This window comes from Astatotilapia calliptera, chromosome 11 (assembly GCF_964374335.1).
Source record: "Astatotilapia calliptera chromosome 11, fAstCal68.1, whole genome shotgun sequence".
Lineage (NCBI taxonomy): Eukaryota > Metazoa > Chordata > Actinopteri > Cichliformes > Cichlidae > Astatotilapia > Astatotilapia calliptera.
The window spans coordinates 26009568-26035828 of record NC_137432.1 but is presented as its reverse complement, the minus strand read 5'-3'; the positions used below and the strand labels follow the sequence as shown (position 1 = coordinate 26035828).

Sequence of the window (26261 nt, the reverse complement as noted above, 5' to 3'; positions counted from 1 at the left end):
TGACTCTGCTGCAGAGCTTCATTTCATTAATCTTTTCATTAAAAAGGTTTCACACAAAGCAAAATCCAGAGACTCATACCTGATGAGCAACTTTATAAAAATTACACATCAAAATGCATAAATATGTACTGCCTTACATTTAGTTCAGATCCACATCATCTGTATTAAAGTTAAATAACAATTACCTAACTGTAGGACAAACCTGTTGAAGCTGTCACAGTCACTGACTGGTCCCAGCGTTTTGAGTTGGATTTATTGTTTATTATTGGCGAGTCTCTGTTCTCAGTTTTTATTTTCAGTTATTATTTAGTATTTTGAGTCTTCAGCTCTGTTTGGTAACTGAGCTGCAGTAAATCAGTAAACCACCCTCTCAGAGCTTACTGTAGATTGCCATTCAGATAATGGGACTGAATAATACGGAAGCTTTTTTAACTTGTACAAAACATTAAAGAACACTTTGAAAACACATTGAACCTCAGATACGGGAAAGAAAGCATCCTGGAACTTAACAGCCTTTAATAGTCGGTTTATCAAAAAAAAAAAAAAAAATGTACACACTTTAAAGACCTCTTAAGTTCTGGTGTCTAATTGCAGATCAAACAAATTTGAAAAATATTTCCAAGAACCTCAGAATTAGCTGATTTTTATTTATTTTTAATAATTACTTAATTTCCTACTGTCAACATTTTTCAAATTAGAGGCCCTTCAAAGTACACCTGGGTGGACTGAACTTTGGTCCTCAGCAGTTCTGAGCCTTACAAATCTCACCTTCTGGCTGTGATTCATTGTGTTAAACATTCTTGAAAAACTTTAGCCAAACCAGTTTTTTTTACACACACACACACACACACACACACACACACACACACACACACACACACACACACACACACACACACACACACACACACACACACACACACACACACCTTAAGTCTAAATCTTTTTTTTTTTCCTGCTGACTTTTCTATAACCAGCTTCAAGCACTGATATAATACAGTGGAGAAACTTCAAAAGTGCATTTTGACTCAGATTTCAAGGTTCATATCACTATGTATCATAAATGAATGGTTAGAGTCATTTCACCCAATATGGGAGGATTTTAAAGGGAGAGAAGCTACAGTGGATGAACTTTGGGGTTGAGCCAAGGATCGGGATAAGATAAATAAAGCGTATATTGTGGCATGATGAAAGAATGAAAATATTTAGTTGGACAACAGTTCCCCTTTAAAGCCTGTATGTCTGTTAATATTGTGGTTAATGTTGAACTTTTACAATCATTTTTTTTAAAATTATTAAGTAAATCTCACAGTATTGTAAACTGTATAGTAATGCCAGTATGTCCTCTATCCTCCATATACAATTCAACTACCCATTATAACTCAGTCATGACACAGGTACAGTTTCATCACTTTATTAATGAGTTTAATTATTTATACCAACAAACAAAAACTGTCTCTCTCCCCCCATCCCTCTCTAATTATCATCATCATCTCCTTTATCCAACTGTTCTGTTCCCATCTAGTATATTCCACTCTTGGACAAGGGGTGGTTTAAAGAGCAGGGTCACAACAGAGTGTGACAGATCAGAACGGGGAAAAACAGATATTAAAACAGCACATATAGCCAGTTTTTCATTTTGGAAAAAATACAGGTAATAATGTCCATGGTCTGCCAGCACGCATACAAACACACATATATTCCCTGCTGCTGTGCTCGAGAAACTCACCATCTGTGAAGCATGCACAGCGTACTAACAGGCCAAGCCCGTTACAGTCACATGACGCACAGAGAAATGAAAAAACAGGTGAGTCAGACAAAGGAGATGATAAATGCCAATGGACAAATTAATTTCCCCCCTTTCCTCCAGACTCACACACACACACACACACACACACACACGCATACAGTGACCCGTGCTCCCTCCCAACACCACGACCCCACAGATCCAGAGGCTTGTAACATTCCCTTCACATTGAAGTTTAATGGAAAACTGGAGTTCCACCTGTTGGCGAGCAAGTGCACCTGCATTCATACGAGACCACGGATTGGACAACGCGCTCCAACATCTGGATCCGAGTACAGTATCTTGGATGTGAAATTATTTTGCATGTGAAATTGCCAGACTAAAATGTGGAATTAAAAAAAAAAAACGCAAACAAAACAAAACAAAAAAGAATCCCTCAATTTTACCCACCCATCAAAAAAAAAAAAAAAAAACCCACAACACAATAAATAAAACAGTTATGACAACATTTATGGGGGAAAAGGGGCCGCTCTGAAGAGAGAAGTGGAGGGAGAGAGAATAAAAATGAAACGTTTTGTTCTGTTTTCCCCTCGTGAACCAGGGACTGAAATGAAATCGTATTTACAGACTGCGACTGAGGATAATCACCCGGACGCTGCTGCGCCGGTCTACTAGAGGAGAAAAAAAAATTACAGGAACAACAATATAATAACAATAATAACAAAAAAAAAAGACAAAACCCAAAATAAAATAAAAGGTACTTGATATTTACAAGTTTAGCAGTGGGCAGGGGAAAAAAAAAAAAAAAAGAAGAAAAGGGGGAATCTGAAGCCAGAGGGATGAAGACTAGGAGGGATGTAAGGGGGGAGGCTCCAAAAGCTGTTGGATTTCAGGGGTTCGAGCATAATTTCTGGTCAGATTATTACTGATATTAGTGGAAGTAAAACAGCGTGGTCGACATGGGCTGAACATGCGTGTTGGAAGAGAGGAAACTGGCCACGCCCACAGAGGACTGCCAGCTGCGTGAATCATTCCCGACCATCACCGCATGGCGCGGAGAACATGATATGAGCTTTGCAGGCGGACTTGCTTTGGGAAGGGGCGAAGATGGTTTCAACACTCTGGCGACACACAAAATGAAATCACAGTCATCCTCCAGCACAAACAATAAGCGGCGCCAGTGATGGTGTGAGCGGCGAAAACAGCATTCTTCAACATAATCAGGCTGATACGAACAGCAACATCATTCAAAACACGGCGAGGCACCGAGGCTACTCTGAGATGTAGCCGGAGCCCCCCACCAACATTTGCTTCCCTCTACTCCCTTTTAGAGATGTGCAATACTCACTTGAGAATTAAATTGAAACTCTTGGTTTCCAGCTTAAATGACGACATGAGCTTATACAGAAAAAACTGAAGATGTGCGCTCTGCTCGCACAAAACTCCCTCTCGTTCACGTAAAAGGCAGTGCTGGAGCTAATACTCGAAAACAAACGGTGAACACGGGCTGGGGAGCTCTTCTCTGTAATAAAAATCTAAAACCACCTCTTATCTAAAATGACACGCACAATCTTGAGCCAACACTGTATTCGCTGGGAGATTTTTTTTGTTTCAAATCATTCCTCTGGTGAATCTGTTCACCAGTGGCCTTTGTGAACTGACAACTTAAGTGGAAAGCGACAGACAGTCCACAGAGTTAGCTGTACAGTATAAGTGTGGCATTTTTGACCCCACAAAGGATGATTGTCTACCAGTCGGGCCTTATGCACTAACTAGCCAATCAGGATCCCAATCAATGGCACTGTGGCCACACATAAAATTCAAATAAAATGAACTAAAAAAGAAAAAAAGGGATAAAAGCCAACTGTTGATTATATTACAGATAATCCACATAATATATACAAGCCCCCTCCTCATCTCCTAAAGATCCTAAGAGGTCAGACAGCAGCCAACCTGGACTTGGGCCTGCATCCTATAAATAAGCCCAAGCACAACTACCTAAATGTCCTCAACCCACAGCTGCAGGTGCAGCATTTTATTGAAAATGGTTAAATATTCAGGGGAAATAGCAGTGCTGAGTTTTTACGTGGGTGTATCTAGTTTCTTTTCCTTGTATTGTAAGGGTTTGGAGCCAGGAGGAAGGTTGAGAGGGAGAGGAGCAGAGGAAAGTAAAAAGAACATGGGGAAGACAAAACAGAAAATATGACAGAGGGATGAATGCTCAGGTGCTGTTGTTGATGGAGCTAGGTGCTGAGCTGGGCTGGGCGGTACTGTCTGACACACTGCCCTCTGCAGGGGAAAAGAGGAAGCACAAGTTTTAACAATTACAGACACCAGTGCCTTTAAAAAAAAAAAAAAAATTATATATATATATATAATTTTTTTTAAAGCCCATTTAATAACGTACCGTGTGATGCAGGCGATGTCTGTGCACGAGCGTGAGGAGGAATGAGTGTGGAGTTCAACTGGGGCTGAATGGACAGCTCTGAGAGAACAGGGCAAAGAAAACATGATTAATGATACTGATACAATATAAATAACAGCTGATAATCTGTGCAAGAAACAGACTGCAGGAAAGAAGAAAAAAAAAAAAAGGACATGCTGACCAACGGGACTGAAGTTGAATAGGGGCGGAAGTTCTCGTCCGCTGGGGAGGCGGGTGTTCGGCTGGCGCAGCTCATCGAAGAAGGCGTGCGCACATGCCTCCAGTGGCGACAGCCGGGTCACCGGCGTGTATTCCAGCAGTCGAGAGCAGAGAGCAATGGCCTCCGGTGGGGTACGAGGCTTAAACACCTGATAGGAGATAGAAAGAAAATGTATCGATGATCAATGCTAGCATGAATTTGGATTCATTAAAATTAGTTTAGTGTGACGTTTTCTCTAAAGAGCAACAGTAACTGCATTCAGAGAGGTAAACCTCTCAACGTCAATATTGTCCAGTAATGGGAGCATACCTTTGTCCAAGGGTGTGCTTTGATCTGTGGGAACTTAAACTCTGTGTAGTTGGGGTTCATCTCCCGGATCTGCTCCCTTGTTGGCGTCCCCAAAACCTGCCAAACAGGAGTGAAATGTTAACATTTATTTGCATTACATTATATAAATGAGTCTGAATCTTGCAACTGTCTGATATGCACTACTTCAGAGATCACAGATGAAACACACTGCATTGGTATTAAGTTAAATGGCAGTCCAGCCTCTTTGCAGACAACCTTGAGATTCCTTTGCATTATATTGCCTCTTATTAATTATTGATGGATTGTTTTGCTTTCCTTTTAGGATGCTGCAAAGCTGTATTGAGATCATTTTTGGACTGGTTCTAGCCCTCAGGCTGTCTTTTGCCTATTTAATACCAGCTATCATCAAATATGAGTACACACCTAATGATTTTAAACATTACAATAAACCCATCTCAATATGTGTTGGGGCCTGTCCAACAGTGAGACGAGGGAGTCTAAGGGGACAACAGCAATATAATAATGGTATGAAAACACAAGAAGGGAAGGGAATTGTTTGCTAGTAAATTGATCCAGTCGTTGTCTGAGGTGGATGAAAAATAAATAAATTGTACAGCTTACCCGGGAAGCCCAGATAGCTAAGTGTGGGAAAATGGACTCATACTTCAACCCTGAGTGAACACACCTAAAAGTGCTTTGAAACACGGCATGCATACAAAAATGTATGCATAAATAGTAATACTAATAGGAAAAGATCCTGGTCTTTTCTTTGTTGAGTGGTATTAAACCAAAAGCACTTAAGAGTCACAGGTCATAACAGAAAAGATCATTATCTGAGTTTTTTCATATTCATGAATACGGCTCTGTGTTTGTTCACAATGTGCATCTGTGCATATTTATATTTTCTTCATTCAGAGATGTTTTCTAATATTTAAGTTTGTTAAACACAACAAAATGAAAGGTAACATTTTCTAAGACAGAGCTGCTTTTGAAGGACCAAGTTAAAAAAAAAAACGTTGTGCAGCCCTGACCTCGACCAAGCATGTTTTTTCCTCCATATTTCTTCAATATGCAGTTCCTTTATAAACAATCCTACATTTACAATATTACAAGGTTTAAGGTTCTTCATTTGTCACATGCATAGTTATACAAGTATAACACACAGTGAAATGTAACCTGACACGCTCCTCGACTTGTGCAAAAAAAAAAAAAAAAAAAAAAAAAAAAGGGGGGGGGGGGGGGCAAAGAGGTAGAGGAAGAAGAGGCGGTGGTATTGCCCAGCTGTACCACTGTTTACAGCACTCTTACTGTACCTTGATGATCTCTACTAGCTGGTCCACACCGCTGTCTCCGGGGAAGATGGGCTGACCCAGCAGCAGCTCGGCCAACACACAGCCGGCTGACCAGATGTCAATATTGGACGTGTAGTCGGTGGCACCAAATATGAGCTCTGGGGCACGATAGTACCGCGAGCAAATATAGGAAACATTTGGCTCCCCTCGAACTAGTTGCTTTGCACTGGAGGATTCAGAAAACAGACAGTTCAGGATGAGACTCGCAGTCGGTGTGAACCTTGGATTTGCCAGTGTGTTTGTTTTCACAGTAGCATGTAAGCGACCCAGACATAAAAAAGGCATGAGTGATCCACACAGGGAAAGCGGAGCCCGAGGAAGAGCGCTACACAAACAGACAGCAAACTAAATATCCACAATGAGACAGAAATGGTCACTACAATGCAAAAATGAAAAATGCAGACAGACAGATCTGCCCGCAGGCGGGAAATGTTACTGACCTGCCAAAGTCACAGAGTTTGAGGATGGCCGATTCTGGGTCCACCAGGAGGTTCTGAGGCTTTATGTCTCTGTGACACACGCCCTGGGAATGGATATAGGCCAGGCTGCGGAACAGCTGGTACATGTACACCTGAGGAGGAGACAGAGACACGATGCCCAACAGTGTTTAACAACTCAGACAAAAATCAAACAAATCTAAAAAAAAAAAAGAGCAATTTAAGAACAAAAGCCATTTATATCTCACTGGAGACGTCCTAGCTACAAGCCACCATCAGGATTCCTGCACCGTTTTCATTTTTCATGTTTTTTAAGATCACATGAAATGCAAGTCAATTTACTTTTAGGACAATATACAAGTTTGAAAGAAAAACAATACAGGCATGACTTAATAAATTAAATGAGATATGAACCGAATAAGTGGAAGAAAATCAATAGATGAATAAAAATAATCAATAAATAGTTCATTGTTTTCAGTTTAACAAGTTGTTGCTGCAGGACTGACGACAAAAAAAGAAAAGAATTATTAGCTTCTCTCACAGTGAACTTACACTGCAATTCCATGTTTTATTATAGGCGTGTTATTTCATCCCACAAAGGAGAAAACAGTATTCCTGTCTATCTGGAGAAAAGCAAATTTTTTAGACATTTTAAGAGCAGCCAATTATTTTCACTGCATACATTCTTTTAAATACTAAACTGAAGATTGACAAGCCGGGACGCCCCAGTATCACAAATTTAATGGCTTTGGTGAAGATAAATAACGTGCTATAAAATCGGAGGAATTTTAAGTGCACACTCTGCATTTAAAAGGATCAGAATGAGCCAAAAACGAAGGTGCAGATGAACCAACACAGTCTCATAGCAGCTTGCTAAATAGCCATGACTGTTAATGTAGTGATATATGATTTTCTTTTTTTTTTCCTACTTTAACGAACTCCTCCTGGGGATTTGGTCCTATAAACTTTTTTTTTTTTTTTGTCCCGTTTGGATCTTTAGCCATCAGAATTGTTGTCTTAAGGCCAAGAAAGATGCCAAGCGGATTTATTTTACCAAGTGGATCATCATGGCCTTGCCATATTGGTCCATTTGATTGACCTTTATTATAATTATGAATTTATTTTATTTTCAGTTGCTACAAATGGGACAGACATGACTGGTGGATAGGACAGGGAGAAAGAATGAAAGAAAGAGAGGGAGAGAAAGAAAACCAAAGGGGAGAAGAGACGGTGAGAAGGGGGGGAAGAAAGAAAAAAAAAAACAAACAAACAAAAAAAACAAAACAAAACACCTGGGTCACCTGTATGGAGAAAAAAAACAGAAGAGAAAGCAAACAACAAAGAGCAACATAATAAAAAAACACAGCACCATCACAATAAACTAGCTAGCAGTAGATATCAGTAGATACTAAGTAATAAACGATATTGTGCAGCACGCAAGATAGACAGCGCACAATGTGCTTTGAGGCAGCAGCCAAGAAAGCTGTAGTCCGCGTCTGTGAATACCCGTGTGTACACCCGAGTGCATACCTGTGTGGATCAGCATGCTTGCATTCCAAAGGTTTCTCCATGTAACGATCTGCTAGGGAGTGTGGGGAGCCACAGCCCCGTCCTCCAGGGTATGAAGCAGGTATGGAGGAGATCAAAACTCCAGACATCCAGAGGCCCCCAGAACACAAGAGACCAAGGAAGACCAACAGAGGGGCAGCCGCGCCACTGTCCCAGAAAGAGCTGAGGAGAGTCCCAGATGAGGGCTCACTCAGCAGCCGCGGAGCAGAAGCCAGGGGGAGTTGCAGTGACGCGCCCGTGAGCTCCGGCGGCAGCCAGCTGTGCCTGAGTGACCGAGCCCCAGGCCGAGAGGCCGGGGGCACCCCACCTCCGAAGTGGCCCGAGCGAGCCCCAGGCTCCAGGCCCCGATAAGCGGCCGCCAAGGAGTGAGCCGGTGTGTACCCGGACGCCCACCCCCAGACACAAAGAACCACCAACGCACCGACACCTGAGGGAGTCCGCCACTGGCAGGGGAAGTGGTGGTGGGTGGAGATAGGCCTCCAAACCTTGGAGGGCCTGAGATGTCCCCAGAGAGGTGGCGTCTGATACCCAACCTGACATATAGACACAGACATACAGGCACACACAGATACAAACAGCCATTCCCATCCTCATGCTCTCATATGCACTTACTCCACACTCAACCAACGTGGAGACAGACATAAAGAGACACTGTACACACGATCACACTCCCCAAGCGTACTCTACAAACCGGGTCTAGGTACCCTTGCCCCTGGAGGGGGGAACTGCACCCAGACCCAGGTGGTGTTACCCTTTTCCCTGCGGTGGGGAGAGGCAGACCACCCCGACTCTGCAGCAGCAGGGAGGCCCCACACTCCAGACCGCAGTCGGACGGCCAACTCCTCCTCCTAGCCCCCCCCCCGCAGGCCGCAGAGAATGGGGGTGAGAGAAGACTCCAAACCTCCCTCCACCCGCTCATTGTAGTGTTGATGCATGTGTGTTCTAAGGTGCATTTAAAACCCAGGAGGGCATGGAGCTACCTGCCAGAGAGCAGCAGGTAAGCGCATAGTCCCTCCTGCTAGCCCTCAATGTCTACGTGTATTTAAAATTGAGAGGTGGGCAACGACGCCAGGGGTGAGGTGTACACCCTGATGGTAATTTGGACTCCGTGTATCGTGCCCCAAGATCCTATATGTATGTGTAATGAGAGTGTGAGTAATGTGAATGTCTAAGTTGTGGGATAAAATTGAGGCAGAGGCAGCCAGAAGGGGACTGAGGGGGAGGGGGGGGGGGGGGGGAGTGGTGTAGCCTCCTCTGCACCCTGGTGACATACCCCTACTCTCCAGCTGCCTCCCTCTTCCCGCTCCACCACAACCACCCACACATGCAGGGCCTTGGAGTAGGGATATGTCACCAGGGTGCAGAGGAGGCGTTTTCGGAGACGTCTGTTACCCACTAGCTCGATAGCTAGCCGGGGGCAAGGCTCACTAGAGCCCGTGAGAACCCCGGACTCCCGGCAAATCGTTTTCAAACCCACTGCTGTCTTTCGCTACTCAGGTTAAATATATATAAGTCACTTAGATAACTTCAAAATGTTATTGTTTGGCTTTTTTCAGTATTTTATTTGTTCCTGAGTAAATCGGTTTGGCTGAGATTAAAGTTATAGTTTTTACACAGCTGATTGTCAGAAGTGTGAGATGCTCGAGAATATACTCCGGTGTCCCGTTATATTTTAGATAGCAAGGAGTTTACTTCACCGAAACAATCTGCAAATTTCATTAAAATTTAATAAACTATCATCTTGTCTTTATTTTTAGTTAGCACATACAGTAAACACTTAAAGCTGTAAGCTAATGATAGTTATATAAGAGCAGATGCTGCTGGTGCAATAAGCTGTATGTTTTACGTCCAATGGATGCATGATCTGATTAGTCGACTAATCGCAAAAATAATCGGTGACTAGTCGACTATCAAAATAATCGTTTGTGGCAGCCCTACTTTCCACATTTAAAGGGTGAAAAAGTCCACATGGTGTTAGTGATGGTGTCGCTTCCACCAGAGACCATAGTTCACTTCCTACAACGAGCAGAAGCTTATGCGTCAATTGTGTTGTTTTAAATAAGTTACTAATTGTGTGGATGCTTTAAGCATCCACACTATTGAGTTCCTCTTGGGACTTCCGTACACTTTTTGGCACTTAACTACTTCCACAATTTTCAGCCGATTTTCACCGTTCAAATTTTAAACTATTCTGCTATTTCTGCTAATTCCTGCTATGTCTTTTGGTATTTTTCACTATTATACTTTTTAAAATATTAAGCTTAATTTGTCCCATTGAAATGAATGGGAAACTTCTGCAATTCTGATAAAATTGGCTTGTTTCTGAAACTTAACTACTTCCTCATATTTTCACGTAGAACAACCATTCAAACTTTAAAATGTTCTCAAATTATTGGGCTATTCAGGTATGATTCAGCTTTTTCAAATCTTTTACCGTTTTACCTTTATGCCTCTTAAAGTTTTCAGTTGCAAAATTGTGATTTTTCACAAAATACATGCGTTGTTATGGTTGCTATGCACTTGGCTCCCAGTGTGCCACTGAAGCTTTTGCAGTCTTCTCTTCATGTCCGAACAACTTCTTGCTACTTGCTCAATCTTCACTCAACTTCCACAAATTATACATCAAAACGTAGGTATTTTTGCTGGGTTTCCGAAAATGTCACTATCATTGTTGTGGGATTTATAGAATTTTGGCAAATCTCCTCAGACCAACACAAAGTCGCAAAACTCTCCATAGAAAGTCAATGGAGAGCTTGTTCAAAATCACCGCTTGATTTCTGTAATGAGAGGCATATTCGAATCGTCATATCTCCTTAACGAAGCAAAGTTAAGACATAAGGCTTGTCCCAGTATATCTTCAGACACTCCTGACGCTCACAATTCAAGAATTATTTTCTCACCTATTACCGTTCTGAAATGAGTTAGACTTGTTTGAGGGTAGGAAATTCGTCCTTCGCTCAGATTTCTTCAGATTTCAAACTCTGGAAATGAACCACTTTTTTCTCTCGTCATATCTTTTTAATGGATTTCCACAGAGACCTGAAAATTTCCATGATTGTTCACCAAAGCCTGCTGTCTCTTACGGTGAAAGAATGATATTGATACTCCAAATAGATTTAGAGTTAGAAAGCGTTGTTTGAGGGCAAGTCAAGGCAGTTTTTGCTTTGCTCTACTCAGTTATGGTGCATTAGAAGTCAATTATCTTTAATAATTCATATTTTAATGATAAATTGTCAACACTTTAAGATTCCCCCATCTCTTCTGAACAAAACGGTGTAAGAATGACCGTTCTAGCCCCTACAGTTAGGAAATTATGGTCATTTGTTTGAGGGGAGTCGTCATTATGAGAAATAGACTGCAAAAATCCTGTGTCTCTCCTGTTTTGGCTCTCTGATTGGTGGATTCAAATTCAGCAGCTGCAAGGCTGCTTGACTGAGCTAGAAACTTACTTCTCTGTGTGTGTGTGTGTGTGTGTGTGTGTGTGTGTGTGTGTGTGTGTGTGTGTGTGTGTGTGTGTGTGTGTGTGTGTGTGTGTGTGTGTGAGAGAGAGAGAGAGAGAGAGAGAGAGAGAGAGAGAGAGAGAGAGAGAGAGAGAGAGAGAGAGAGAGAGAGAGAGAGAGAGAGAGAGAGAGAGCCTTTTTATGGGATGATCTCATTGTAAGATTCAAATTCAATATATTTAGACTGGTTGACTGAATTGGATCTTGTGTGTGTCTCTCTCTGTGCATGTGTGTTTCCATATGTGTCCATATTTGTGATTGTGTGGCTGTTATATTTTTTTTTGCCAATTTTTTTCATTTAACAAGTATATTTGAGGGACCCTCAGCATGTTCAGCATTTTTTCAGCTGTCCATTTTGCTTTTCCAATTTTTCTGTTTAAGTTATTACTATTGTGCTAAATCATACTATTTCTGCTATTTTATAAGATTTGTGCTAAATTTAGTATTTCTGATTAATTATAGTTTTTCTACTAAATCATAGTACAGTATTTCTGCTTTTTATAGGATTTGTGCTAAAACAAAGTATTTCTACTAAATGTAGTATTTATACTTAATCATACCATTTCTGCTTTTTATACGATTTGTGCTTAATATAGTATTTCTGCTAAATTATAGTATTTCTGCCAAATTATAATATTTGTGCTAAAACATAGTCTTAATTTAAAATTACAATATTCATAGTTCATCACAGTGTCTCTGGTAAATCACAATATTTCTGCTCTGTTGTACTATTTTTCTAAATCATAGTGTTTCTGTAATGTTTAAGTATTTTTGGCTAAATATATTCTTTCTGTTATCTTATACTATTTCTCCTAAATTCTTGTATTTTTGAGAAGTTATCATGTTTCTGGTAAGTTACAATATTTCTGCTAAGTTCTGCTATGCTATTGTATTTCTGCCAAGTATTATGTTTCCTCTAAGATATTGCAGTTCTGCTAAGTTATTCCATTTTAGCAAACTTCTTTTGCTTCTGCAAAGTTTTTACAATTTCTGCAACTTTTCAGCTTTTTCAGCTACTTTTTGCATACAGCTTCAGCTTTAAGCATCCACACTGCATTTTCGCAGGAAATGCAAATTTTTCTAGTTACCAATAGCTAACCAGCTTGTTAGGTTTATATGCATTTAAAAACTACTCAGATTCAGAAAGAGCTCATTGTTTGGTTTAAAACACGACAGTTGCCACTTTGTTCAAAGCTTGTTTTCTTGGTTGCCATGGAGAGAAATCTGTGCTGATGAGTGTGGATGACAAGCGTGCTTCAGACAGGAAACATACTTCCCATTAGTCTGACAATTGTGCTGACTGTTGGGAAAAAAAGAAACCTGGACAGATTGTGTCCAAACAAATAGATCACTTTCTCATCAGCATTCTACGTTGTGCCCTGAGACCGGGCAGCGTGTATTGTGCTGCAAATTAAATGTTGTTAAACTTTTACTAAAATGGATGATTTAATCTGTAGGCACAGCTGATTCTGTATAGATGTTCACCATATGTTAGTCACATCAACATGTGCCCCAATTCTGTTTTTGGGCACAATGTAAAGGGGTTTGTCGAAAGAAGCAGCTGTTCGTTTGTCTCATGCAGCCTGTGGTGTTGTGCTTCTATACCAAAATAACACAAGGGTGAAAAATACTCCCTGAAGATCTACGGCCAGCTCCTATTTGGCATCTGCCTACACACCCGAGGTCGATGATGTTGTTATGGAATGAGAAATTCACCACACAGTTAAGTGTGTGCCCATTAAATGTGCCTGTGACACACAGACAGTAAGCATCTTAATTCGTCATCATCTCCATTATCATCATTATTGCCCACATGATGCACTGACAGCAGGCTGGCCAGATTATAAAATACTGCAGACAAGATGACTGAGGGATAAGAGATGATAGTTAAAAGGGGGGCAGAGAGAGGTAAGAGGAGATGAAATGGCGAACATGACACCAAGGGAGACATGGAGGGGGGAGAAGACCCTGCATATGGTGACAGACGGTTAGAGAAAAAAAAAAAGAAAGAGTGACAGAGATCAGTATGCATCTCAAAGGCACAGGGGAGCAGGAGGCTGAGGTAGGGAAATGGGCCATGAGACAGCTATAATGTCCTCTGCTGCTTCGCACACAGTAAGCACGCAAACACTCTCCAAACTGAGCACCCGAAACAGACAGCCAAGAAGACTGCAAACAAATCACTTCCCTTGGGACCATCCTTCCTCTTTTCTGCTTTCATAATCCTGAAACGGTGAGCTGCCTGTTTTTATTACATCCACAAGCAATTACTGAACTAAAATTTACTCCCAGTTTCCAACAGATTTTTTTAAAGCTTCCAAGAGCGTCCCAGTAGGTGCACTAATGGCTTAAATTTAAAAAACCTTAATCCTTAATGATTTTCAGAAACTTTGACCTTTGACCTTGACCTCAAGTTCGCCAGGATTCTAATTTGTCTGAGATTTTGAAAAACGTACGTCCCCTCATTCTCGTGTTCACAAGATTTTCAGAAAACTTTACCACTGGCCTTGAATTCAAGGTCACCAGGATTTATACTTGTCAGAGATTTTTAATAGATGCATCCATGGTATCAATTTGAAACTCTAACATCCCCTCATTTACAAACTTCAACTTGGTTGAGAGCGATACTCAGTTAAAAACTCTGTTTGAAGATAAACAGAGTGGTCAGTGTCTGCGTTCACAAACACACCTCACAATATGTCTTTATGGTTATAATGTCCTTTTTAATAAATGAAATATACAAGATTTAAACATGGCAGTAATAAATAAACCACTCACTTTTCAATGCATACAGTGACATGGTGATAGCAGTGACCGGGAAATGCTCACGTGAGCAGCAGTGTGTGTGTGTGTGTGTGTGTGTGTGTGTGTGTGTGTGTGTGTGTGTGTGTGTGTGTGTGTGTGTGTGTGTGTGTGTGTGTGTGTGTTTCTACCCACCTTAACATAGATGATGGGGATGGTGGTCTTGGCCTTATTGAAGTGGCGAGCCACCCTGTACACCGTCTCGGGGACGTAATCCAGCACCAGATTCAAATACACCTCATCTTTCTGGTAAAGAGGAACAAAAGCAAAGAGGATTGTGTGATTACTGGAGGAAAATGAATCTTAACCACTTCAAATCGAGTCCCAAAAGTGAAACCAGATCAAATGAATGTAATGAAACAGTGTATTGTGCATGGGGTGTAAAAAAAAAGAAAGAAAGATATAGCTGATACAACCAGACAGTGGGGATACACTTCAGCAGAAGTCAATACAGCCAATGGCCCGGGGCTAGTAATAAGTATGTCGGACAAAGTGATTGACCGTCATTGTCCCAATGACAGTGTTTCCACCAACCACAGTTAAGTTTACCTGTGAAACAACCTGACGAAAGCTACCTTGAGCAACGAGCAATATTTTCCTGCTATTTTCAAATTAAAAGCAGTATATGAGGCTACAAAAATATAGAGGCTCTTGTTAGTGGGACTGCAAACACAGCATGAAGACAATGCTGGTTGTTGACTCAACAGTGTGAGAATGTCACTTGCATTTGTGGCTAAAAATAGATGCAGGTGGATTGTAAAATGTATCTCAGAGGGAATAAAGACTTTTAGGAGATTCTGCCTCTGGTCTTCTGGAAAAAATATACAGCAGTATGGACAACAACGCTTTCATACTTTGACCTGAAGCTGCAGTCACCACAAAAAAGAAAAAGCAGTAGCACTAATCCCTGTGGTCACAATCAAAACCTTAGACACTAAAAAGTCAATAAGAGTCCCACAAACCACCTGTTCAACAAGCTTCAACATGGGAGAATCTTTTTCAGCTGCTACCATCCAGCACTGGATTGTTGCAAGTAGCCACAAAGCCAATGAATTAAAAAGAGGTTAAAATAAGAGCCATCTGTATGCTGTCAAAGCTGCTAGTTACTGTGGAACAACTTTAAATTCTTTCTTTGTAGCAGTGGTACCTGCAGCACTCAGTGTGCCTGAGGAGGGCCAATGAGGGATGCTGACTTAAATGCTAAAACCAATGCGCAATTATGAGTGTGATCACAGTTTACTGCTTTGCTGCTGTAAATATTTCTAAAGTAAATTAAACTATAAATGCTGAAATAACACCAGCAAAGAGCTAATTTATTAACTTTTTTACTTTCAGATTTGACATGATAGAGGCAGACTGAGTCATATGGTGACTCTACACTAGATTTGGCTAAAAACTAAAAGAACAGAATATCGCTTAAGCATCCAGATCTGAGGAATTCAGGGACTGAAACATTTGTTCCCACAGCATCAGAAGATTAATTCACTAGTCAGTGTGTCACAAAGTCATCTGCTCAAGTATTATTTGCTCAAGTCTTCAGAGATTTAAAAAGTGTGCCAAGCATAGTCTGTGATTTCTCTTTAAAACCACAATAATCTGAGCGATTCAAATAAAGAGCTTGGACCCCATCAACTCCAAGTATTCAACTATTCATTGTACAACAAAGACCAAGATCGGCTTGTCCAAAACATGTCTGTGAATCATCACTGATGCATGGAAGATTAAATGCCAGGGAGTGGAAGTACAGTGCTCCATCTGCTAAGTTTCTACAATATACAACGTAAAATGTCAGGTCAGTGCAAACACACCTTCTCTCCACTGGAGTAGAAGAAGTAACGTAGCCTGACAATGTTGCAGTGGTCCAATTTTCTCATAATTTGCAGCTCCCTATTCTGCAAGAGGAAAAGAGAGACGAAGGAAAAGTGAGTGAACTGCACAAGGTGAAAAACTAGCATTTACTTCACTGTAATTATCTGTCCAGGTAAGCCTGTCTAAGCATACCTTAAATCTCTTGTCTTGGAGAACTTTCTTAATTGCCACCATCTCCTGGGTGTCGATGAGGCGAGCCTGGTAGACCACTCCAAACGAGCCATTTCCTATAACCTTTATGTCTGTGTAGGACACTTCCTGTGGGCGATCAGGGCCCTGACCGGGTGTGGCTACCACCGTCGTCACTTTGCCACTGTCTCCTGTGGATGACAGAAAGAAAAAAAAAAAAACTTGTTAGAGATCCTGAAATTATTAAAAAACATTTGGCTTTACCTGACAGTTACACATCTTAGCACTTAAATAATACTACTGAAATTAGATCAAAAATGATGTAAAAGTAAAAGCTCCTCAGGCACAATCCAGACTGATAATGAACTTCTTCTCACAACACTTTGCCCTTGCTTTCTTGAGGAAAATCAGCCTAAACGTCTTTCATACTGGACCCATGCATTAAAATGATCTATTTATTCAACACTGCTATCAATGATTAATCCCTTCTTGTTACAAATACCTGAAACCTGAGGCCAAAAAAGGTTTTCCAAAAAAATATTACAGCTAAAAGCCAAATTTACTAATTACTGACTACATTAACCAATATAATTAATTCCCTGTAGCTGCTGCTTTAGCTACACAACCTGGCTAAAGCAGAACAGTCAGGTTGGGAACTGTGCACCAAACCGAATATGGAAGTATCAATCACAGTTTCAGCTTTGCAGATTCAATTCGATCGATACCATATTTAAATAACAGGCATATGTCTGACAGAAAAGCAAAATTAATGAGGATAAAACAACATGGCAAAAATCACAGTTTATGCAACTCTTTTTGTGTGCGTGCGTGCGTGCGTGCGTGTGTAAAAGCACATTACCATCGTCTAGTAGAATTTAATGCATCAACAGGTTTTTTCCAACCACCTTTAAACCACTGAAATAAATAAACAGAAGAGCTTGCAAATCTGCCATTAGATTGGTAAAACCTGTGTGGGGCTGTGAGACTCTTGGAGAAAAAAAAAAATAGCAGAATAGTTTCCAAAGAAAATAAAACAGCATGGGCTTGATCTTAGCAAAATATATAGTCTTAATTATTTAATACAATTTTTAATAAACTTCAACATCATGCAGTTACTAAATTTAACTTCAAATGTAATGCAATTTAAAATAAAAAGTAAATAAAGAAATAGAGAACCTTTTTTGCACCATGGGCCGGTTTAATTTCAGACAATATTTTCACAGACCGGCCTTTAAAGTGTCGCAGATAAATACAACAAAATAAAATGATACGACCAAGACAAAAAACTGTGGTATTTTGCAAATATGATTAAAAAAAAAAAAAAAAGTGAATTCACCGTGTAATTGTGTAACTTTATTAGCAGCGTCCTCCTGAAATGCGCTAACAACATAGAGAGTAACAGCCTCCTGTCTGCCCTTTAATGCTCTCTGGTCGCTATGGTAATGCTTAAATATTTCTTTCAAAATAAGATACACAACTACAACACGGGAAAAGACCCAGGGAAACCACGTTAACAATAAAAACTGTGTAAACCATAAATTTCACACCAGAGCCTCAACTCTGGCAGCCCGTTACCAGGGGTTCCTGTACTAAAGGATGTCTGCAGGTACAGATGTGGCATATTGTATTTATTTTAAGACATTGCAGTCCATTCATAATGAGTCCTACTAATGGATAGTTATTAAATATGAATGCTTACCTTTGTACATTAAAATTATTAAGGCTATTAAGGTTATGGTTTACTAGACCTTCCCACTTTAGATCAAACTGGACTGTATGTGTTCCCAACCGGTTGAGCAGTGATACTGTCAGGCTAATGTTCGACCTTGTGGAAATCAGGCAAAGTGAGAAGCTTAAGACCCAACAGTATCTGACACTTCTAGTTAGGGTCAAGTAGCTGCTCAGAGTTTTATGACTGTGCAAGTGTTGGTTCAAGAATTATCTGACAAATGGGCACCAGAAGCAATGACACTGGGAGGGGATGAAGAGCAGAGAAGAAGCCCATTGCCAAAAGGCTTGTCAGAGCCTGTGATAACATTGCATGGACAGTAGCACACCCAGAGGTGCTTCCATTTCCTGGGCTTGCTCACTTCGCCTGTCTCAACAGGACCCCTCCTGATCTCTGCTATGTCTTTGAGTTACAAAATGGAATCAGACAATGAAACATTTTATTTCTCCCGACTAGCCTAAGTGATTTGGCTTCATCAGCTGCCCTTCCAGCACATGCTTAGACAACAATTATTTAGTCAGATAGATTACCACCTCCGAATGATCAGTGCTGACCAAAGGCAAAAATTATACTTGCCCATTTCTAAAGTTTCCAGTCAAAACTTTTTCAAGGTTAACAGTAAATAGAAGCCAGCAGCATATCCACATGATTGGCCTAGATCTGATCTCTACCCTCGAGTCAGCAGGAAATATTCAGCTTTGAGATCAGTCGCGGTGTGGTGTCTGCACACTGCTGTACAGCTGCACATTACATTGCCCCTTTGTGTTTTATTTTAGCATCATTTTTACACCCTTAAAAAAACGAAAGAAAGAAAAAGTTAAGTCACAGGGGAGCACATTAAATATGGAGCAGCTGTGGCATGATAGGGTCTTGAATAATGAATACAAAGATGAGCAGTCTGCTCCTCTGCCAGTGAAGGGCTTTGGTTTCTAATAAGAGCAAACGGACGAGCAAAGTGACTCTGATCACACCCCCACTTAATAAGCAATTACCTTTGAGCTTGTTTGTAAGTGTAAAAAAGCTCAAGCACACACTTAACTTGATAAAATAATTTGTGGTTGCTACTACTTGATCATTAGTAGTTTATTAGCACTCTCCATAAGCGTGTAAGTGGCAGAAAGAAATTGCACCAAAGCTACTGGTCCCTTTAATCCATTCATCTTTCATTTTCCTGAACGATGCTAATCATACTATATACAGTACAGATTTTACTCGTCACAAAACTACACAGTACAACCATGACGGCTTTCAAACTGAATGTGGCACAGCCAGAAATGCTTCTCTCCATTTCCCATTTCTGATAGATCAGATATCAGTCCGATACTTATTCTTATAGCAAATTCCAGAATGTTGAGTAAGAATAATCCTTTAAGCTGGGCAGACACTGTGCGATTTTTTCAGTCGCGTTATTCAGCTTCTGCTCAAACTGCACGATTGACTCGCAGGGGTTAGAAGTAGGGCTGCTCAATTAATCGAATTTTAATCACGATTACGATCTGGGCTTTCAACGATCATTAAAAATGACTGAGCCGATTATTAGCCCCTCCCTCATGCTTTACTCTCGCGCTGCTCCGTGTGGCAAATCAAGCGCACTGCTCTGCATTTCGAACACGCGTCACAACAATTAAGAGGACCCGAGGGAAGCTCGGAAAGCTAAGCAGAAGTTATTTGGAGAGGAGAGTGACTGCCGTTGGTTGAAAAGAAAGGTAAAGAAAAAAAAACTTCAGTGGTGTGGAAACATTATGGGTTCGCGGAGTCAGATGTGGATCAAGTAGACACAGTGTGTAAACTTTGCTATGGTGTCGTAGCTGCACCACAGAGCAACACTGCAAAGTTCACATTTTTCATTTATTTCTTATATTGCAAACACTTGCACTGTTATCAGTATTTGCACACTATTTTATATTATTTTTTAAAGTCATTATTCAATACATTGTTATTCTTAACCCTTTAAAGCCGGTCAGAGCAGCATGCTCGTTTTGTATAACTATTTTTAAATCCCTGTAGAACCTGAACCGCTAAGCTAGCACAATAAATTTTTTTCCATATGAAACCAGAGGAGTTACATCTTATGCCATCAGCTTGTCCTAGGTCACGGTTTCCTTCCACATATAGCTTTGCAAAAATTGCATAAAAAGCGCTTGCAGGAACAAAAACATAATATTCCAGAAACACGCTTTGCCGATCCGATCAGCTGTTCATAACACTTCCCACATTGAAAAAGACGTCAACGCGAACTATCGCAAGTGACGTCATTTTCGCGGAAAATGTAGTTTTTTTACTTGTAGGCCTTAGAACTCGAATTGCACTGCTGGAAATAGTTTATTTTGATGCACATGCACATTCTTTGCAAATTTGCATCATAGGATTGTTTTTTTGTTTTTCCTGCAGTATATAAAAATTGCTGTATCTCCAAAAATAAAACTATGAAGACACTCAAAATAAATTTCCTGTTGTTGTAAACTATTTTTTGCAACTTTTTTGTATTTAAAGTTTTGAGGGATAAACCTCTTAAATTTCTCCAAGTAGAAATATATGTAAAAAAACAAAACAAAAACGATTTTCAATTTTTTTTGTAGTTTATTGCACTTTTTTGCAATTAATGTAATTACTATGGACTTAATACATACACATTTTAAAAATATGGGCTATAACAGTTGTATTGATGTATAGCAACGTGAAATGCTCCGACAAATGGCACTACAGCATGTAAAAAAAAAATATATAAGCTCTGGCGGACGAAATAAATATCGTCAAATAATCGTGATCTCAATTTCAGTGAAAATAATCGTGATTATCATTTTTGCCATAATCGAGCAGCCCTAGTTAGAAGTTCGTAGGTCACGATGCAGAGTCTCACACTATACGACCCGATGCTCTGATGTGACCTGAGTGCTCACACTGTGCGTCCATAAAATGAAGGTTATAACAGAAAATCTGTCGCTTGCTCTCCCTCTGTCTTTCACTCACACAGACGCGCACACCACCACCATCAACTTTGCTAAATTGCTAATGAAAAACATTGATCAGGCAGCTGTGATTGAGCAGCAATGTAAATCCAACTATTTTCACGGTTGTTGTGGTCAAAAAGGCTCGGATGAGCTTGCCAAAGTTCTACAAGTTGTGCCTCCATCGCTTGTGTCCAGATCACACGCTGCACTGCCGTGCTGCTCCGTCTTTTCACTTCCATTTCTGTGTTTGCGTGTGCGCAGTGTGAGAGGCTTTGGTGACACCCTTACGACGGCCGACAGGATTTCAAACAGGTTTGATTTTCTTATGACCAAGCGATTGATGATTGGGAGCTGGTCGTGAGGTGTTAATCGCTCCCCTTACCCCACGTATACTACACGATGCACGACACACGATGAAGGCGAAACTCGGGCCAATCACCAAAACGGTCACACGACTGGAAAATCGGCTCAAAACGAGCCAAAAATCGCACAGTGTATGCCCAGCATTAATTGTCCGACAAGGGGAAATTTGGGTGTAACAGCAGCAAGAAATACACATATACAAACAAACAGTACACAAGACATAGAACAGAAACATACACATTTTTTACATATTTACATCAAGGACAATGGTTACCAAAAACAGAGTACTGTAATAATATATATAACAATGTTCTGTTTACTTCACCACAGCAGCACTTCAAAGGTGTGTAACACCAGTACCAGCTCCAGATTTCTGTTTTATGCTTGAGCCTTTTTTTCCCACTAAACTGCAACTTGTGGTCAACGCGGCTGAAAAGCTCAGATGAGCTGATGCTTTAACTTCTCTCTCACTCGTTATGTTCGGTCGCAGAGTCCTTTTTTGTTTTAGGAGAAAATAAACTACATGAATAATGCCAAAAAAGCCACTTAATTTTTACTGATTGATATCATCCTTTATTATTCCACCAACACAAATCAAGTAAAATTATACTTTTGGATCTATTGATTTGTAGCACTTTAATTTACAAAGAATGCTGTTTATGTTGAACCTGAGGTCGTACACAAGCATAATTCCTTCTCTTCCACATAGAAAAATACTATTAGATCAGTATTCTCCATCTGATCAGATAAATGTAGTCAAGGTATGTGTATAGTATTGTAAATGGAAAAAGATACTCAAATAGTATCTGCCAGTGCTCAGTAATAACCTTACACAGAGCTCTATTACTGCTATATTTGAAGTCTGTATACCACACTGGGTGGAAACCATGAGCAATGGGTTACACCCAGAGATGCTGTGGAGTTCAGTGCTGACTCAGAGCTGCTGAAACACTGAACTTCATAATATCACAGATGAACAATGTTGTTAATGTGGATTTGTCATGTCTTGATGATACCAGTTTGCTTAATGAGGTTGGTGTGGCTGGACTGACATCATTCCACTTCCTCTCCTGACAGTATGTTATATCACTAATTATGGACGTGTGTGTATGTGAGAGAGAGAATGTTCAGGGAAAATAGCTCAATTATTCTAAAAAACAGGCACTTTATAACAGAGAGGTATAGTTTGAGGTTCTTGTCCAACTAAGAATTCAACATTAGCAACAGACACAAATAGAAAACAGTGATTCTACCTTAGGCATTAGGCTTTTTTTGTATGAACAAAAATGTTACTGTTACACTAATAAAAAGGGCTGTGCGTGTAATGAAAACTGGTACTGAGTCCTCGATCAGTTTGGTGTTCTTATTTATTTGATCACGTCTTTGTCCATTTGTGTTTAGATTAGATCTAATTAATTTCACACATTTTAGTTTTTTCCCTTCAGTTGCAGCTGGGCTCTGTTACCTCTGGCATCAGTGATCACAAAGTGTTTTTCAGTGGTCAATTAGTGCTTCTGATTGACATTTTTAAGGTTATACAACTGAAAAGGGGTTATAAGCAGTGATATAACTGCAGTCTGTTAATGCTCCTTACTAATCGAGAGCAAACGTTCCCTGACTGCTGGACTAAAAAACAAAAGACGTTGATCAAATGACTGTAAACTGGATGTAAGGTCTGTAAAAAAAAAGCATCTGGATCAGTTGCAGAGCGTCAAAAAACGCTCTTCTGCTTTCCTGCTCTTCTCTCCAAGGTCAGATACCCACCCTCTACGTTCCCCAAATTTGTGAAACTGATGATCTGCCTCTCCCTGATAACATGCTCAGTGATCCCCTTTATTAAACAATACAGCAAGTGGCACATATTTACTTTCTGACAGCTTATTTTAAGAAATCTTTCTGAGAAACTACAATTCAGATTTGGAAAATGAAAAGTTATCTAACAATAGTAAATTACATTATGCTTCTAAATTACTACTTAAGGAAAATCTGTTTTCCCCCCCCTCCGTTTTAGATTAACAATTAGCCTGGAGTTTTCTTGGTTATCCACACCATGTTTAGGTGTGAACTGAGCCAGGGTTAAGTTTGGATGAAAGACAAAAACATGGAGATGGCGAGCGAGCTTAGAGTCCATGTAGTTTAAACATTACACTGGGTTGGGTTTCTATGAGGTCCAGGTAGTGATTACAATATTAACTTCCAGCAGTTATGAAAACAAGATGTTCATGATAATGAACATCTTGGTAAATTATTACTTGTTAAAATTCATTTTTGCTTTATCTTGCATTACAGACAAAACCCTTTCTTTTAGTACAGTGTGTTTTCACTTGTCTCTCTAAGTCTTAGCCAAGATCATATAAAGACAGCCTTTGATGAGCATCTAGAAGTAAAATCTGTAAAATCCACATGGGTGAACCTACGAAGAAACTTTAATGGTAACGGTCTTTGTGTCTGGACCTCACAGGCTCTATCATCCGGTCTGCTTTTGGTGGCGTGCAACCAAGGCGTTCACTGGCTGTCGACTTTCCGTCATTCACTGCCTGGCCACCCATTCTCCTGTGAGCCTGCTGCTGCCTGGGACTTTCACTAACTCCATTGAGGCTGCTTACTAGCAAGACGGGGGTTTATGGTCAAAAACCCATGCTAATCTGGGTCTAACTCTTGATCAGGTGACACTGCATCTTTCACTATGTTCACCACCTTTTCTCCCTTGATTATATTTTCTTCATTTGAACAAAGCTATAATTCGAGTTTAGGAAAAAGACTTAGCTACCACATGTTTGCAAAGTTTATGAATACTTGTGTTACCGAGATCAGAATTATTGAACAAAACAATCATGATTATTGTTTTTTGCAATAGTCATAATGTCTTATTTTTAAAATGGGAGTTTAATTAAGTCAATCTTAAATCTATGTATGATAATAAAATGCTTAAAAGTATTAGGAACATTTACAAGTTTCTTAACTATAGGCAGACCAGTCGTGTTTGTGTGTATTCAGTCTCCCACCCCCAAAGGGCCAACGTGAGCCAGGAAAAACCCCTGAGGGGAAATTCATTAAACTGTGGAAAATAAGAAGGCAAGGGACGCAAAAGAAGAAGTTATCCACAGTTGTGCTCATTGTTAAATGGATGAAGATAAGGAAATTTTTCTTTGCCCTCCTTCCGTTTCATCTGCTGTAATTATAGGTAACTGCTTAAACTCAAAATTTAACACATGAGATGTGATGTTATTCTTTTCTGCCGCTTTCATTTTATGCACACTTTGGTTTAAGCCAACTGCAACATGAGCATTTTCCAAGTTCCTGTCATCACACCTGGATGACTACCTGGAAGGAAGTCCTGCTGGCAAACCAGGATGTCCAGAGCACCAGAAATGTTGGCAAAATGGTGAAGACAGTGACTATGTTCCAACTCCCAGCAAAAAAGTACACAGTTAATATACCCCACACTAAGACAGAAGATTTTAAAGATGACCTGAAGTGGGGTTATTTTTCTAAAGTAACAGTCTAAATCCATGCATAGATGAGCCCCTGTTTGCTAAAGTGTAGGCATCCAGAAGGAGCACTTAGATAAGATAGGGTCAATATTTGCTGGTTAATGAGCAAACGTAACAGTTGATTGAACAGTATTGAGAGATTTTCGCTGACGATTATCTCCATGAATTCAAGTTACCACAAAAGGTATCAGCTTACTCGTTACCGGTGTGGGGCAAAACATCAGCACAAGATAAGACACAACCGAGAACAACGATTAATAACCTATATAAGATGGTTTTCAATATGTTAGCAAGACCGCTAACTATTATATCTGATATTAATGACCAATATATTAGCGTGTATGCTTAAAACAACGCTATTGTTGGGTTACAATGCACTAATAACCACTGATCTTTATTAAAAATATGACATGACGTTAGTTAAAGTCGAAATATCAGCGGCTTAGTTCTAAGCTTCCCTTCATAGCTAACTACAATGTTAGCAAGTCGATAAAAGCCCTCGATCGCAAGGCTCCTTTAATGAAAAACATAGCTAGCGTTGGCTACAAAGCTAACCTGCTAACAGATTTAGCTCCACCGCATTAAATAATTCCCGACACGTTTCTTTAAAAAAATAACCAACAGTCCAAGTCTTCGTCTTAACGTGTAAACTGGGCACGTGGTAAAAATATAACATAATACTTACTGGGTAGCTTCAAATTCCCAAAGCCAGTCGAGCTGCTTCCACTGGCTTGTGAACCCCCGGACTTTCCTGTCGAGCTTCCGCCGGCTACCCCTGATCCGGCACCGGCCGCAGCAGATCCGGGACCTCCGGGAGGCTCAGCGAATGAGCTGGTCCTGGGCCGCCCGCTGCCGCTCATATTTATTTGAACTAAAGCCGGGGCTAGGTCGGACGTTATTAGCAGCCACGCCGGCAGATATTTAAGCTGTGTCTGTGTATTTTAATATACTATATAAATAAAAACTACACTTACAACGTTCACTGTAGGTTACCCGTCTCCCCCTTTCTTCCTCTGTAGAGCAGTGATGATGGGGAGGGGGAGGGGGGACTGGGGAGTTGACGCACAACGACGTAAAGTTCGCAAGGCTTCATGGGAAAATGAGTTATTTGGGTCGTTAAGTCTAAAATACGAACCTAACAAACCCGTTTCATTTTACCACAAAAGTAGAAATGTAGACATTGCAACTGGGTTTAAGATCGGGTTCGGACATATAGTGGAATCCATATTAACAAAATCAATTATGCTCTTGAAGCTGGAGTTAATCGTGTGTACGTGTTTAATAAGAGTAATATTTTTAAAAATAGTTACCATAAATAAACCAGTAAACCAAGACTTAGTGATTTAGTAAAATAATAATAATACA

The 26261-nt window shown here is 40.3% G+C and overlaps 1 protein-coding gene across 1 annotated transcript; it reads right to left on the bottom strand.

Annotated features, from left to right (window-relative positions):
* Positions 1–1398: 1398 nt before the first annotated feature.
* Positions 1399–26261, bottom strand: gsk3ab (glycogen synthase kinase 3 alpha b). Its single transcript, XM_026185918.2, has 10 exons — positions 25582–26261; positions 16363–16550; positions 16170–16253; positions 14497–14607; positions 6494–6624; positions 6015–6219; positions 4702–4797; positions 4354–4540; positions 4155–4232; positions 1399–4036 (listed from the first exon to the last, which is right to left on the bottom strand). Exons 1-10 carry the CDS (start codon positions 25754–25756, stop codon positions 3969–3971), a joined length of 1323 nt encoding a protein of 440 aa, XP_026041703.1. The 5' UTR covers positions 25757–26261; the 3' UTR covers positions 1399–3968.

Coding starts and splice junctions, on each gene's coding strand:
- gsk3ab (XM_026185918.2), bottom strand. CDS start 25,756: ATGAGCGGCAGCGGGCGGCCCAGGACCAGCTCATTCGCTGAGCCTCCC. Junction 4,233..4,353: donor ATTCAACTTCAGTCCCGTTG/GTCAGCATGTCC, acceptor CTGTTCTCTCAG/AGCTGTCCATTCAGCCCCAG. Junction 4,037..4,154: donor GACATCGCCTGCATCACACG/GTACGTTATTAA, acceptor TTTCCCCTGCAG/AGGGCAGTGTGTCAGACAGT.